General features: G+C 42.2%; 1 protein-coding gene across 2 annotated transcripts in view; it reads right to left on the reverse strand.

The window, feature by feature from the left end:
• The window catches only part of carmil2 (capping protein regulator and myosin 1 linker 2), a 198,951-nt gene extending 185,653 nt beyond the window's left edge, over positions 1 to 13,298 (reverse strand). For both annotated transcript variants that reach the window (XM_078544182.1, XM_078544181.1), the window contains exons 1-2: positions 13,206 to 13,298; positions 6,895 to 6,986 (exon numbers count right to left, since the gene is read on the reverse strand). In XM_078544182.1, the coding sequence (XP_078400308.1) occupies positions 6,895 to 6,986; positions 13,206 to 13,245 (132 nt within the window). In that variant the 5' untranslated portion in view covers positions 13,246 to 13,298. The remainder of the gene's footprint in view (positions 1 to 6,894; positions 6,987 to 13,205) is intronic.
• Between the last annotated feature and the right edge of the window lie 2,450 nt (positions 13,299 to 15,748).

Here is a 15,748-nt window from a genome sequence, read left to right on the forward strand (position 1 = left end):
ATTATGTTTAACCAATTGATTGGAGTTCTTTGGAAAAGCAGCATACCCTGTGGATAAAGGGGAACTGATGGATGTACTGTACTTAGATTTCCAGAGGGCATTTGATAAAGTGCCACATCAAAGGTTATTGGGAAAAATAAAAGCTCATGGTATATGGGGTAACATACTGGTATGGATAGAAGATTGGCTGGCTAACAAGAAACAGAGAGTAGGCATAAATGGGTCTTTTTCTGGTTGGCAAGATGTAACGAGTGGTGTGCCACAGGGATCAATGCTGGGGCCTCAACTTTTTACAATTTATTTGAATGACATGGATGAAGGCACTGATGGTATGGTTGCTAAATTTGCTGATGATGCAATGATAGTTAGGATAGCAAGATGTGAATAGGACATAAGGAGGCTATAAAGAGATATAAAAAGGTTAAGTGTGTGGGCAAAGACCTGGTAAATGGAGTGTAATGTGAGAAAGTGTGAAATTGTCCATTTTGGCAGGAAAATTTTTTAAAAAGCATATTATCTAAATGGTGAGAGATTGCAGAGCTCTGAGTTGCAGAGGGATCTAGATGTTCTAGTGCATGAATCGCAAAAGGCTAGATGGCAGGTACAGCAAGTAATTAGGAAAGCTAATAGTTAATCATTTATTGTGAGGGGAATTGAATATGAAAGTAGGGAGGTTATGCTTCAGTTATACAGAGCATTGGTGATACAACATCTGGAATAGTGTACAGTATTGGATTCCTTATTTAAGGAAGGATGTAAATGCGTTGTAAGTTGATAAGAGAAGATTTACTAAACTAATACCTGGATTGGGAAGGTTGTCTTATGAGGAAAGGTTGGACAGGCTAGGCTTGTATCGGCTGAAGTTTAGAAGAGTAAGAGGCGACTTGATCGAAACATAAGTTCCTGAGAGGTCTTGACAGGGTCGATGGGGCAAGGATGTTTTCTCTTGTGGGAGAATCCAGTACTAGGGGCCACTGTTTAAAAAGGGGTCATCCATTTAGGACAGGGATGAGGAGAAATTTTTTTCTCTCAGGGGGTTGTGTTTTTGGAACTCCTCAAAAGGCGGTGGAAGCAGAGTCTTTGAATATTTTTAAGGCAGAGGTGGATGGATTTTTGATAAGCAAGGGGGGTGAAAGGTTATCTGGGATAGGTGGGAATGTGGAGTTGAGGTTATAATCAGAACAGCCATGGTCATATTGAATGGAAGATCAGTCTTGAAGGGCTGAGTGACCTACTCTTGCTCCTAATTCGTATGTTTGTATGACTTCCCACACAAAAAATGTATGCATTTGCAAGCGTATACTATGTCTGCGTATACTAGTGTCACAGATAAAGATCTCCAGATTCAATGTAATCAAATATTCAGATTTCAGTCAATAATAATCGCACTGGAGGTTGAGGATTGATATTCAGACCCTTAGAGGAGGCCAAACCATATTAAACAGGAAGGGTGTTGGCAGACCCACCCATTATGCTGTCAGGATGTTTCCATTCCAACATGACGAATCAGAATTTCATAATACTTGAAATAATAGCGTAAATTTTAGTTTAAAATTGATTTCCTTCTGGCTGCTTTATGACACTGACAAGTTTGAACCTCTCGCAGATAGAAGTTATGAAATATTATTACAAAGTTCAAGAGAGGGGGAAGAGGATGAAATAAGTACCTTAAATTGAAAGGACTTGAAATAATTTTCTTTAAAAAAGAACTTCCCTCTTCTACCGTTCCCTAATCTAAGGGGCAAAGAGGGGACACAATTCTAGGTTTCTGGCGAAGACAGTCTGTGTAAGTTCCCAGCAAGAAGTGGTGGGAGAGTAAATAGTGGTGATTCTATTGCTTTTTTGTGTAAGAACATTATCTGTATTTGTTTCCAGCCTTCCACTTGCCAGCTTCCACCAACTGAGATTGGAACCTCATCATGTTGTGTTGTGTACTTAGCAGTGCCCTCCCATTTTGTACACCATTTGGTTGTGCTGCTGAAATATCTTTTGATTATGCTAATCTTTAAAGCTTTCCTTTTGCACTGTGCATCTCCATATCATCTGCTGTGGCTCAGGAGAACTGAGTGCACATTACCACCTTGCCTCAGCCACATGTTCAGAGTGGTTAAAACCAGAACTTTACAAATAAAGATTACAGGCATCAGCCACCATGAAACAGTTAAACCTCAGTACATATATTATTTACTTCATCAAATCTCTTAGCTCCTGCAGACAAACCTAAGTCACATATGTCAGCACAGTGTGCAATTCAGTACAGCTCACGGAGGAACACAATATGAGTTCATAGTCCTTAAATCTTATTTCAGTTGCATGCATGACTTTTTGTTTTAAGAAGGAAAATGAAGGACAATAATTACACTCACTGATTTCCCCTTGCAAATTTATTCCCTCCTCTATTCTCGGAAGATATTAGGGAGTACTTGCTTGGGGCCAGTTCTTGGACAGCAGCCATTTTCTAGTATCTTGGCCATGTTTTTTTAAAATTCATTTACGGAATGCGGGCTTCGTTGGCTGGGCCTGCATTTATTGCCCATCCCCAGTTGCCCTTGAGAAGGTGGCGGTGAGCTGCCTTCTTGAACCACTGCAGTCCATGTGGTGTAGGTACACCCACAGTGCTGTTAGGAAGGGAGTTCCAGGATTTTGACCCAGCAACAGTGAAGGAACGGCGAAATATTTCCAAGTCAGGATGGTGAGTGACTTGGAAAGGAACCTCCAGGTGGAGGTGTTCCCATCTATCTGTTGCCCTTGTCCTTCTAGATGGTAATGGTCGTGGGTTTGGGAGGTACTGTCTAAGGAACCTTGGTGAATTCCTGCGGTGCATCTTGTAGATGGGGTACACTACTGCTACTGTGCGTCGGTAGTGAAGGGAGTGAATGTTTGTGGATGTGGTGCCAATCAAGCGGGCTGTTTTGTTCTGGATAGTGTCAGGCTTCTTGAGTGTTATGGGAGCTGCACTCATCCAGGCAAGTGGAGAGTATACCATCACACTCCTGACTTGTGCCTTGTAGATGGTGGACAGGCTTTGGGGAGTCAGGTGGTGAGTTACTCATCACAGGATTCCTACCTCTGACCTGCTCTTGTAGCCACAGTATTTATATGGCTAGTCCAGTTCAGTTTCTGGCCAATGGTAACCCCCAGGATGTTGATAGTGGGGGATTCAGTGATGGTAATGCCATTGAACGTCAAGGGGCAATGGTTAGATTCTCTCTTGTTGAAGATGGTTATTGCTGGGCACTTGACGTGTGAATGTTACTTGCCACTTGGCAGCCCAAGTCTGGATATTGTCCAGTTCTTGCTGCATTTGGACATGGGCTGTTTCAGTATCTGAAAAGTCGTGAATGGTGCCGAACTTGGTGCAATCATCAGCAAACATCCCCACTTCTGACCTTATGATGGAAGGAAGGTCATTGATGAAGCAGCTGAAGATGGTTGGGCTGAGGACATTACCCTGAGGAACTCCTGCAGTATTGTCCTGGAGCTGAGATGACTGACTTCCAACAACCACAACCATTTACCTTTGTGCTAGGTATGACTCCAACCAGCGGAGAGTTTTCCCCTTGATTCCCATCGACTTCAGTTTTGCTAGGGCTGCTTGATACCACACTCAGTCAAATGCTGCCTTGATGTCAAGGGCAGTCACTCTCACCTCGGGAGTTCAGCTCTTATGCCAATGTTTGCACCAAGGCTGTAATGAGGTCAGGAGCCGAGTGGCCCTGGCGGAACCCAAACTGGGTGTCAGTGAGCATGTTATTGCTAAGCAAGTACCACTTGATAGCACTGTTGATGACCCCTTCCATTACTAATGATCGAGAGTAGACTGATGGGGTGGTATTTGGTCAGGTTGGATTTGTCCTGCTTTTTGTGCACAGGACATACCTGGGCAATTTTCCACATAGCCGGATTGATATCACTGTTGTAGCTGTACTGGGACAGCTTGGTTAGGGGTGCGGCAAGTTCTGGAGCACAAGTCTTTAGTACTATTGCTGGAACATTGGCAGGGCCCATAGCCTCTGCACTATCCAAAGCCGTCAGCCATTTCTTGATATCACGTGCAATGAATTGAATTGACTGAAGATTGGCATCTGTGATGCTGGGGACCTCCGGAGGAGGCCGAGGTGGGTCATCCACTCGGCACTTCTGGCTGAAGATTGTAGCAAATGCTTCAGCCTTATCTTTTGCACTGATGTGCTGGTCTCTCCTATCATTGAGGATGGGATATTTGTGGAGCCTCCTCCTCCAGTGAGTTGTTTAATTGTCCACCACCATTCACGACTGGATGTGGCAGGACTGCAGAGCTTAGATCTGATCCGTTGGTTGTGGGATCGCTTAACTCTGTTTATCACTTGCTGCTTATGCTGTTTGGCACGCAAGAAGTCCTGTGTTATAACTTCACCAAGATGACACCTCATATTTAGGTATGCCTGGTGCTGCTCCTGGCATGCCCCCCTGCACTCTTCATTGAACCAGGGTTGATCCCTTGGCTTGGTGGTAATGGTAGAGTGGGAGATATGTCAGACCATGAGGTTGCAGGTTGTGTTCGAGTACAATTCTGCTGCTGCTAATGGCCCACAGTGTCTCATGGATGCCCAAGTCTTGAGCTGCTAGGTCTGTTCGAAATCTATCCCATGTAGCATAGTGGTAGTGCCACACAGCACGATGGAGGGTATCCTCAATGTGAAGACGGGACTTCATCTCCACAATGACTGTGCGGTGGTCACTCCTACTGATACTGTCATGGACAGATGCATCTGTGACAGGCAGATTGGTAAGGATAAGGTCAAGTATGTTTTTCCGTCTTTTTGGTTCCCTCACCACCTGCCGCAGACCCAGTCTACCAGCTATGTCCTTTAGGACTTGGCCAGTTCGGTGCTACCGAGCCACTCTTGGTGATGGACATTGAAGTCCCCCACCCAGAGTACCTTCTGTGCCCTTGCCACCCTTAATGTTTCCTACAAGTGGTATTCAACATGGAGGAGCACCAATTCATCAGCTGAGGGAGGGCAGTATGTGGTAATCAGCAGGTGGTTTCCTTGCCCATGTTTGACCTGATGCCATGAGACTTCATGGGGTCCAGAGTCAATATTGAGGTCTCCCAGAGCAACTCTCTTCCAACTGTATACCACTGTGCTGCCACCTGTGCTGGGTCTGACCTGCCGGTGGGGCAGGACATACTCAGGGATGGAATGGTGATGGTGATGCCTGGGACTTTATCTGTAAGATATGATTCCATGAGGATGACTATGTCAGGCTGTTGCTTGACTAGTCTGTGAGATAGCTCTCCCAGTTTTGGCACTCGCCCCCATATGTTAATAAGGAGAATGCCGAGTTTGCAATTGTCGCTTCCGGTGCCTAGGTCGATGTCGAGTGGTCCATCCAGCTTCATTCTTTTTTTGAGACTTCGCAGTGGTTTAATCGGCTGAGTGGCTAGCTAGGCCATTTCAGAGGGCATTTAAGAGTCAACCACATTGCTGTGGAGTCACATGTAGGCCAGGCCAAGTAAGGGCATTCGTGAACCAGATGGGTTTTTACAACAATCGGCAATGGTCATCGTTGGACTTTTAACTCCAGATTTTTATTGGATTCCACTGTGGCGGGATTCAAACCCAGGTCACTAGGGCATTACCCAGGGCCTCTAGTTTACTAGCCTAGCAACAATACCACTATGCCATCGCTTCTCTCCTCTTGGCCATGTGTCAAATAGTCATGCGTGAGATTTGACAGCGAGTCTTGTCAGACAGCCACCAAAGCACAGTTCAGTCTTGTCCATCTGTGCAAACTTCCAGCAAAACAAAGTTTTGATCAGTAATCAGGTGTATCCCCAACCCTCCCTAGCCTAGGGTATTGACGTCAATTGTAATGTCTGTATTGCAGTCCTGACTGAGATCAGTTAACTCAGTACAGACTAGGGATGAACCTGTGACCTCCCTGGTCCCAATGGTTCAGTTACTCAATGGTGAAACTCTCATTGCTATCAGCAGAGCCTGCATTTGCTTTTTGAAGGAAGTTTCATCTAAATTCTAAAATGGTAAATACAATTAAATACTTGCAAGTAAAATAAATATCTTTAGGCTCCATAGTGGATTACCATTCAAGTTGCAGTTTATAACTTTTTAAAAATTACTAAGTCTTTAAATGATATTTCCCTCTAGCTTTTTTCCCTCCGGATGGTTGCCTTTAGGCTTTTGTATTCTAAATTTAGTGGAGATGAGGAGTATCATCTTGTACTCTACAAATGATAGAAATCCAACAAAGGACATTGACATTAAATCCAAGGTGAAGTTTGTGTCCTATTGCCAAGAATCCTCACCATACCTGGGCATTGTGGACAACAATCAATTGGATAGAACTGGGCATCAAAGGTAAGATCAATTGAGTATTAGTTCAGTGTCAGTGCTCAGTCCACCAGTCTAAGGTGCACTACATTAATATGGGATATTGTATTATAATTAAATAACAGTCAGAATAAATGTCAACTCCCTACTATGTTAGCAGAAATCTTTCTCCCTCACAATTTTCTTGAATCTTTCGCTGAAGGAATGATTGTACGTCGATGAATAGCCCGCCAAAATGGCTGCCTCCATGATTGAAGCTAGAAAGTGGAAAGTTATTCAACTTTGAAGAGCATTGAAGCTGAACCATACTCTTATTTTTTCTCTCTATATCCATGTGACAATGAAGCCACCTGCAGCACACCCCCCAACCACCTTGTTAGTCTGGAGATTAGTTAATGGAGTACAAGACAAGATTCAAAGCTGGGACATTCCTATTCAATGTTGTGGAGTTACAGGTTTCCTAATGTCACTAGAAAACTAAAGCTGGTTTAAATGTCATTGTCCCACTATAAGTGTTATGCATCAGTTGTCAGAACAACTCAAACATTGTTGAACATACCAATATTTTCTCTTCGGATTTACACTTCGTTGTTAATCTCACTTTCTTCATAAACTCTATTTTCTTTGGTTGCAGAATTCTAGTTACATGTTCTGTAAACAAACAAAACTCTTTGAAGTGCTGATGTTAGATTAGATTTCCCAAAAGTATGAGAAGATTAATAAAACTGTTCAGAAAAAACAATGTCTAACATTGCATTTTATATACATAATTTTGTGACAAGATATAGCAGTGTAAGATAAAATGGAATGAGAAGTGATCATTCAGCCATCAAATGTACTCTTTTCACAGGCCATGTATGATTCGCTCCAACTCTTGTGGAGCATAAACACAGGCGTGAACCAGTTGGCATGTTTCTGTGCTGTACATTGTGTAATCCAGTCTAAGGCCAAACTTGTCTGATTCACATTATTTAACACTGTCAGAAATGGTTTACTGCTATGATTTTGTTGATAGAACATTGAGACTTACCAAGCCATTTAATCTTTGAAAGAGGCTATTAACTATAAGCTAAACCTTTGAGATAAAAGCTCCGTAAAATTTCCTTTCAACCTCCAAAGGTATAAGAGCATTAACCCAAATAAGTTTCTGCTGCTTAGCCAGTCAGAAGCCTGGGAGTAGTGCAATAGTTGCCTCAGGTGAAGTATATTTTCTATTCTTCCTGTGCAGCAGGAGCAGACTCATTTTGATGGCTAAATTAGGATCAGAGGAGCTCCAGACAGGAAATTAAATGCACAACATGCTGGTGGCTGGGTACTCTGTATGATCTGCTAATTGTGAGTTGTCTGGGGCAGACAGTTCCAGGTTAATGTCCAAAGTTGTGGACCCTGATGAAATGAATGGAACAGCCTCAGAGCAATCAATGCCAGGGAAGGAGGCCTGAAATTCTGGTTCGTTATTGATTAGCAATGTTGGATTTTTGCAAAGGTAATACATATAGTTGTTTCAGCAGGGCCAGGTAGTGAGTCATTGAGCCATACAGATGAAGCAAGTCCCAGATCTGATTACTGGTCTCTGCGATTGCCAGATCTTGCCAGGCTGGTGGGAAAGGTGCTCTAATTTAGCTTCAAGGCTCATGGGTTACAGTGATCAACAAAAGTCATTTAGATTCTCATTCCTGCCTAGTGCTCAGTAAGTATAAAACATGTATGAGTTGACTGCACAAAGGTCTTTTCTATTTCTATTTTAAAGTAGTGACATACTGTGCTGTCTTCCTACAGGGAAGTTGCCAGATGCAGCCTAGTGGGTTGTGTTACTCAGTCTGTATTGTCAAATTTGGCACGTGTATTGCTGTAAACCATCCACTTCCTGCTGCCATAATTTCAAATTTGGTTTTAATGTACTAGCTTAGCATTTACTGAAACAAAATATTGGAGAGTACAGTAAGTTCTGTGCATTGTAGATATAAATGTCGTTCAGCTAAAGATTCAATTTGACAATTATTTGGTCTAAGCAGTGTTTTTGGTACTACATGCACCTCTGATATTTTAGCAATTTCATCCTTAAAGACTAACGTTTTCTTTTAAGGCCAATTTTAACACGGACTGCCCAGTAGTTACAGGCCGCGTGGGCCTCATTAAAATACAATAGTCACACTCCATTGACATCATCCAGAATCAGACAACGATTTAACTCAAAATCATGGAAGCCTCACCCAGTCCCAAATCTACCAGTAAAACTTAGCAGGATTGGTATGAGAGAGCTGTATAATAAGAAGCAATCAGCTGCTGAGGGAAGGGAGGGTGGAAATTGCGAAGATTCTGGCCATAATCTTCCAATCCTCCTTAGATATTAAGGGTAGTGTCAGAGAATTGCAGGGTTACAGGGAAAAGGCTGAGGAATGGAACTAGCTGACTTACTTATGCAGAGAGCTGACAGTGACATAATGAGCCAAATGGCCTTATCTATGTTGTAACCATGCTATGGTTCCAACAGCACCTTTGGATAAAATCTATTCCGTGTATCTGCGGTGATTTAAAAAAAAATCTGACTTTGCATGAAGCTGGTAATTTTGTTTAAGTTGTGTGCTTTAATGAGGCAAGATAAATATTTAGGGTTATTAATCGTTAAATATTTTGTTAATTTTTCTATTAGCTTTTAGGGAGCTTCTTTCACCATCTCATGCCCGTGCATCCTATATGACACTTCCCTGCCTAGTCTCTCAGAGCTGGCTGCCTGGCATGCTGGAGATGTACCTCACCTTGATTCTGCACTGCTCTTCACAAATTGCAAATCTATGCTCTGTCACTCCATACCATTATGCAATACATATCATTGTCATATGTTGGTATCACTGCATTTCTTATTATATATAAGGTAGCCAACTGGAAGTCACAAGTCTACATACTTGCTTAGAGAGTTCTACAAGGCAATCCTGATTTATGTTGAATGCTGCCAAATGCAGTTTGTTACAATTATTAATACAGCTGGATCTACAATATCAAATTATGAATAAAGGAAACTATGTCTGTGCTACATGGTGAAACAGACATAGATTATTTCACAGGATTACATAGGATGTATGTCACAGAAACAGGCCATTCGACCCAACCAGTCTATGCTGGCGTTTATGTTCCACGAGAACCTCCTCCCACCTTTCCTCGTCAAAATCTACCATTGTAGCCCTCTATTTCCTTCTCCCACATATGCTCGTCTTACTTTCCCCTAAATACATCTATACTATTCACTTCAACCACTCCCTGACGTAGTGAGTTCCACATTCTTACCACTCTTTGGTTGAAGTTTCTTCTGAATTCCCTATTTGGTTTTCTTGGTGACTATCTTATGGTCTCTTGGTAGTACAGAACTTGAGTATTGCTGAAAAAAAGAGACGTGCCAAAGCTTTTTGTCTTGTACTCTTCAGAACACTTCGTAAGAACACCAATATAAGGGGATGTTGTCTTCCCTCTATATTGGTATTCTTGCGAAGTGTCCTGAAGAATGCAAGATGAAAAGCTTCAACATGTCTCTTTTTTCAGCAATGACTATCTTATATTAATAACCTCTGTTTATGCTCTTCCTCACAAGTGAAAATATTGTCCTGTATTCACTATCAAAACCTTTCATAATTTTAAAGACTTCCCTACTTTTCAATTCCATCCCTCTAGGAATAAGCCTAAAGCTTGATTTGCTTTTTTTTATATAGCCTTGATAACCCGTGTCACAACTTTTAGAGATTGGTGTCTCACCTTGAGAAAGCAGTAGTCATTTCCAAGGAGCTCAATGTGATATAGCGGGAATTTTAAGCAATTGTAATCAGTGGAAAGAGATTGCAGAGTAAGGCTACAATGCTGCATGAAATTCAGTGATCTCACTGGAGTTGTTAAGGTAGGAATTGCAACTCTTTTGCTCTCTGCTCACATCAGCACCACTTACATTAATCACAGGCTCACTGCACTCAAGACTCCCTATAATCACAAAAGCAAACCACATCACCTTTTTGTCAAATGCACACATTCGCCACTATTACAACCCTCACTTACCCAGAACTCATACTTACACACAGACTATCAGTTATTACAGTTTGACAGGTGTATTCTCAAAACGCTCCACAAGACTGTCAGTAACACATTCCCTTCTTTCTTGTAGGAGAACTCCAGGCAGCAGACAGACTCCAGAGGAGTAAAAGGCTGCCTGCATATCCTCTTCCCCTTCAAAGGAAGCATGCTTGCCATCAAGGGGAGGGGCAGGATCAAGGTAGTGGCAACTGGCAATGCTGGAGGAGACATTGCATAGGGTTTCTCCATAGATTATCCTTTTGCCCCACCTGGCTTTTATCACACTCTACATGACAAGCTGCAGAAGCTTACACTACCCACTTCTCTCTCTCTGCTCTCCTTCATTACCCCAGCTAACCCTCATCTCTTTCATTTCAGGTTCTGAGAATGTAGAAACCCCTGTGCCAGTGGAGGAAGAGCAGGTGAACCTTCAGCGAGATGCACTAATCACTTGATCTGAATCTCACAAGCACTGGCATTGTGAATTTTGGAGGTTAGATTAGAGGAGGCGCCTATATGTGGTGAGCCAGCATGCATAAGTCCACAGGAGCTCAGGGAGGGAATAAAATGCCACAGGTACTCATGTTAGTTCTGCTTCAGAGGACCCAGATGCTTATTTCAAGGGGCTGGATACCAAAAACATTTGACAGGGATCTGCCAGGTAATGCTAGGTGTACTGGGCAGCCTATTGGTGAACTTGCACACAATTTCATGGAGCATGGAGGATTCCAGGTCTAACTTGTCTCATGGCTTTTCGCTGAGCATAGAGACATTCTAATGCAAACATGAACCAAGTGGTCAGCTCCATTAACACAGTGACACCCATCATTGAAGGGACTTATCCTGGGCTCTGACAGATTCCATGATACAAGCCACTGCCATGGAAACAGAGACAGCTGCAATGTCAGTTTGTACAGTTGCCATATAATTTGAGATGGTTGACATCTTGGTTCTGCAGGCCAACATTGACAGGGGCCTTTAAAGCCCCATAGCAGCCTGCACCTTGTTCTTGGGCAGAGCCATAGGAGTGCTCAGGCACTGTTCCAGGAGATGACACTTGACTCCATGGGAAAGACATACAATCTGGAGGATATCCTCCCCTGCCAGATGCTTGCCGAGCCCAAGCAGTTAGTGCCACACAGGCAGTAAGGCCAGGCTACTTTGGCCCACGTTGAGATGCTGTAATCTTCAGCTGAGCCCACTAGACCGAGAACTGCTCAAGGTTGTCCTTCATGGCCATCCTGGGTCCTCATTGGAAGCTCAGCAGCCTTCCACCTCCCCAAGCTGCAGCCACTAGGGAAACATCTTGGAGAAGTTTGAGGATATGGAAAAACAGGCATTAAATAATGGCAGACTCAAGGATGATTCTTAATTATTTATGTAATCTAGTAGAGATGTAATTGAGTTGATTGGTAAATTTGGTTTCTGATCTGGATTTGCTGCTTATCTTTGTAGTGAAGTGAGGGCAAGATCCATAAATCTGAACTAAAGGAAAGCAATCGGATTGTAAGGACAGTGATAAGGATTGTAGAACTATTGGTGTATTTCGGTGAAGTGTTCCTCAATGAATTCAGCATAGTAAGCGAGGCATAATGTCGTCTCCTCCTTTACTTGCTGCTGCCCAGTGGTAAAGGCTCATCTGTCATGATGAAGGAGTTGTGGGTCATGGGACAGAGAGCCACAAATCTGAATACCTGCTCAGGGGTGTGCACCAAAGCTTCTCCAGAACTGTCCAGGCAACAGAAGCATTGCTTGAGCTTGCCAAATGTTTGCTGGATGATGGTTCTTGTTGCATCATGATTCTCATTTCAGGAACAGCTGTGAAGCAGGCCTACAGTGTCCAGACAGATAGTCCTTGTTGCCCAATAGCTATCCTGGAACTTGGTGGCCTGGTTGGAATAAAAGCGAGGTAAAGGGCTGGCACAGGATAAAAGAATCAAAACAGATGCAGGATAATGGACAATTCCAGCTGGAATAGTGCATGTGTTTCCAGCCTGTTGAATTGAGACTGTGTTAGTGCCCAAAAGACAAGTGCTGCACAGGCAGATTTCCAGGCCAACATATTAAAATGTGGTTTCATAACCATTGCTATTAAAAAGAATATATAAATTCTGAGGGTAATTAGTAACATTAAATATAGTTCACGATTTAAAAATTATTCTTTAGTCTTCCCAAAAGATACTAGTGACTCAGAAATTAAACCATGTTTAAATTGTACCCATTTTCCTTTAAAATTCTTTTACATTGCATTCATCATGTATATCTCCAGCACGGTTTTCCAGGGCCCATACTACAGCTTCAACTTGACAGGTATCATCCGCACAGCAAAAGGGGCAAGCAATCCCACATTCTGGATAACATGGCCATTAACAGTTAATTAAACAATGTAACCTTCAAGCTGATTGTATCCTCAAAATGCTGACAAAATTTCACGTCAACATTCCTGCTCACCAAGTGAACTTCTCATTGAACTTATTTGCCTAGCCTTCAACAATATTCTCATATCTTTATTACAGAACAGTATGGCTGTGTCCCAGCTGAAACAAAGCCGAATAAGTAGTTTGTTAAACACACAGCATGTTACTTTGTTTAGATCTTTAGATGGATCTGCTTGGCCCAGAAACTTTGCAGGTGTTACTTGTGCACGATATAGACCGAATCTTAAGCCACATGCTCAGCCTCTGCTTGCTTTGTGTTTTCAAAAGTGACATTCTGCGCCAATAAAACTGAAATGTACGACTGCATAGGAATCTAAAGAGGGTACAACCAAAAATTTAGTCTTCTTTTAGGATTAACAAGAATCAAAACCATTACCTTGTAGCTCTTCTGTAATATCTTGACTAGAAGTAGCCATTTCTTCAGCGACAGCCTTAGTGATTGTGCAGGTACTGAGAATGAAAGAAATACCAATTTGAAGCAGCTACACATCCTGCTGCAGTAACCACACTATACTAAGAGGAAGCAGCCCTCTTTGGAAATACAATTTAAAAATCCAACCTGAACACCTAAGAAAAATGTCATTCATGTGTTTTAATAAAATCTATCCATATATTATTTATTCAGATAATATATTTACTGCAATCATTGTTTGTATTTAACTAATTGATATTTTAGCCTACAGGTACCAAAAACTCACTCGTGCAAAACAGAAACAGAGGCACAGTACCCAAGGTAATTAATAATGAAACAGAATTAAGTTTTGTTGTAACTGTTAGAGACAGCTGCCCAAACTAGTAATAATACACATATTACTGCTTACACTTTGCTCCTATAAATTACAGATTCATTTTTGATTTTTTTTTCCCCCCGTTGGTTGTAGGAAATGTTCTCCACTGAAACACCTTACAAAGATTAACAAAATACAAAGGCATAACTGGAGTTCAAACCCAAGTAATGTGGGTATAAACTGTAGTATCACTGGGTGACACTATCAGGTCATAACAAGGGGCAATCATATGAACAAAACATGAATAAAATGACATGGTGAATGGCTAGAGTTAGATGTGAAATATGTACAGTATAATAGATACCTTGAGTAATATTGTATAGCAATAAACTAATTAATCATGGCAAACATGAGTCAAGGTAAGTTTTTGGAGGTTGGGGGTTAATTCCTTAGTGCTGACAGGAGCTGTAGAGTACCCATACTGTCAGAGCTCTGCAGCCTTGATGTGTTCACAATAACTTTGTTGTGCAAATGAATTACTTGGGAATTCTAGATGCATTTTATACCATGACTATAGTTCTCTACAATATTCACACTACATAATGATATGATGAGATTCTGAATCTTTGATAACCCTTTCCCTGCTGGCCTATCCACCAGGTCAGTGGGTGCTCAAACATTTTTGGTAGAAGAACCTCTTTTCAAATGTATTGTAGGGGTGGCTAGATATGGTGCAGAATGATGACAGTGGTGTGTGTTCAATTCCCATACTGGCTGTGGTAGTTCATGGAGAGCTGCCTCCTTGTCTTGACCCATGCTTGGTGCTGAATGGTGCCCCTCAAACTATATAACAACTTGGCTGTCTCTAACAGAGAATGGTACATCGAACCATAGAAAGCTACAGCATAGAAAGAGGCCATTCAGCCCATTGTGTCTGCACCAGCCGAAAAAGAATAAAACAAAACAAATAACTAGCTGCCTATTTTAATCACCCCTTCCAGCACCTGGTCCGTAGTCTTGCAGGTTACAGCACTTTAGGTGCAGATCCAGGTGCCTTTTAAATTAATTGAGGGTTTCTGTCTCCACCACCAAATCAGGCAGTGAATTCCAAATACCCACCACCCTCTGGGTGAAGAAGGTTTTCCTCATGTCCCCTCTAATCCTCTACTAATCACTTTAAACCTGTGCCCCCTGGTAATTGACCTCCCTGCTAGGGGAAGCAGGTTATCCCAGTCTACTCCACCTAGGCCTCTCATAATTTTGTACACCTCAATCAGGTCACCCCTCGGCCTCCTCAGTTCCAAGGAAAACCACCCCAGCCTATCCAATCTTTCCTCATAGCTGCAATTTTCAAGTCCTGGCAACATTCTTGTAAATCTCCTCTGTACTCTTTCCAGAGCAATTATGTCCTTCCTGTAATGTGGCGACCAGAACTGTACGCAAAATTCCAGCTGTGGACTAACCAGCATTTCATACAGTTCCATCATCACATCCATGCTTTTGTATTCTATACCTCGTCCAATAAAGAAAAGCATTCCATATGCCTTCTTTACCACCTTATTCACCTGTCCTGCCACCTTCAGGGACCTGTGGACATGCACACCAAGGTCTTACACTTCCTCTACATCTCCCATTTATTGTGTACTCCCTAATGTTGTTTGCCCTTCCCAAATGCATTACCTCACACTTCTCTGGATTGAATTCCATCTGCCACTTCTCCTCCAACTCAACCAAACCATTGATATTATTTTGGAGATAACAGCTATCCTTTTTACTATCAACTACATGGCCAATTTTTGTGTCATCTGCAAAGTTCCCAATCATGACACCCACGTTTAAGTCCAAATCATTAATATATACGACAAACAGCAAGAGAACCGACACTGACCCCTGTGGTATGGTCTGCCGTGGACTTTTCAAATGGATTAGTAATCATAGGCTGGGTTTTACACTTCCCTCACTGGTGGGTTTGAATGTAGGGGGCCAGAAATGTAGAAAATATCCAATTGTTTGAGACTTCAAGTTCAATTCCAAACACAATGAGTCATAATTTGCAACAGATGATCAGTTAATTCCATTTGTCATTAGTTAGACCTGCCCTTGTTCAGTTAGTCTTTCAAATTGGCTAACTGTTGCAAGTGTGAGGAAATCCAGTCATCAGGGACTCAAGGGAACAGGGCAACAAACTCCT

This window comes from Cetorhinus maximus, chromosome 6 (assembly GCF_964194155.1).
Source record: "Cetorhinus maximus chromosome 6, sCetMax3.hap1.1, whole genome shotgun sequence".
In the NCBI taxonomy this organism is placed as follows: domain Eukaryota; kingdom Metazoa; phylum Chordata; class Chondrichthyes; order Lamniformes; family Cetorhinidae; genus Cetorhinus; species Cetorhinus maximus.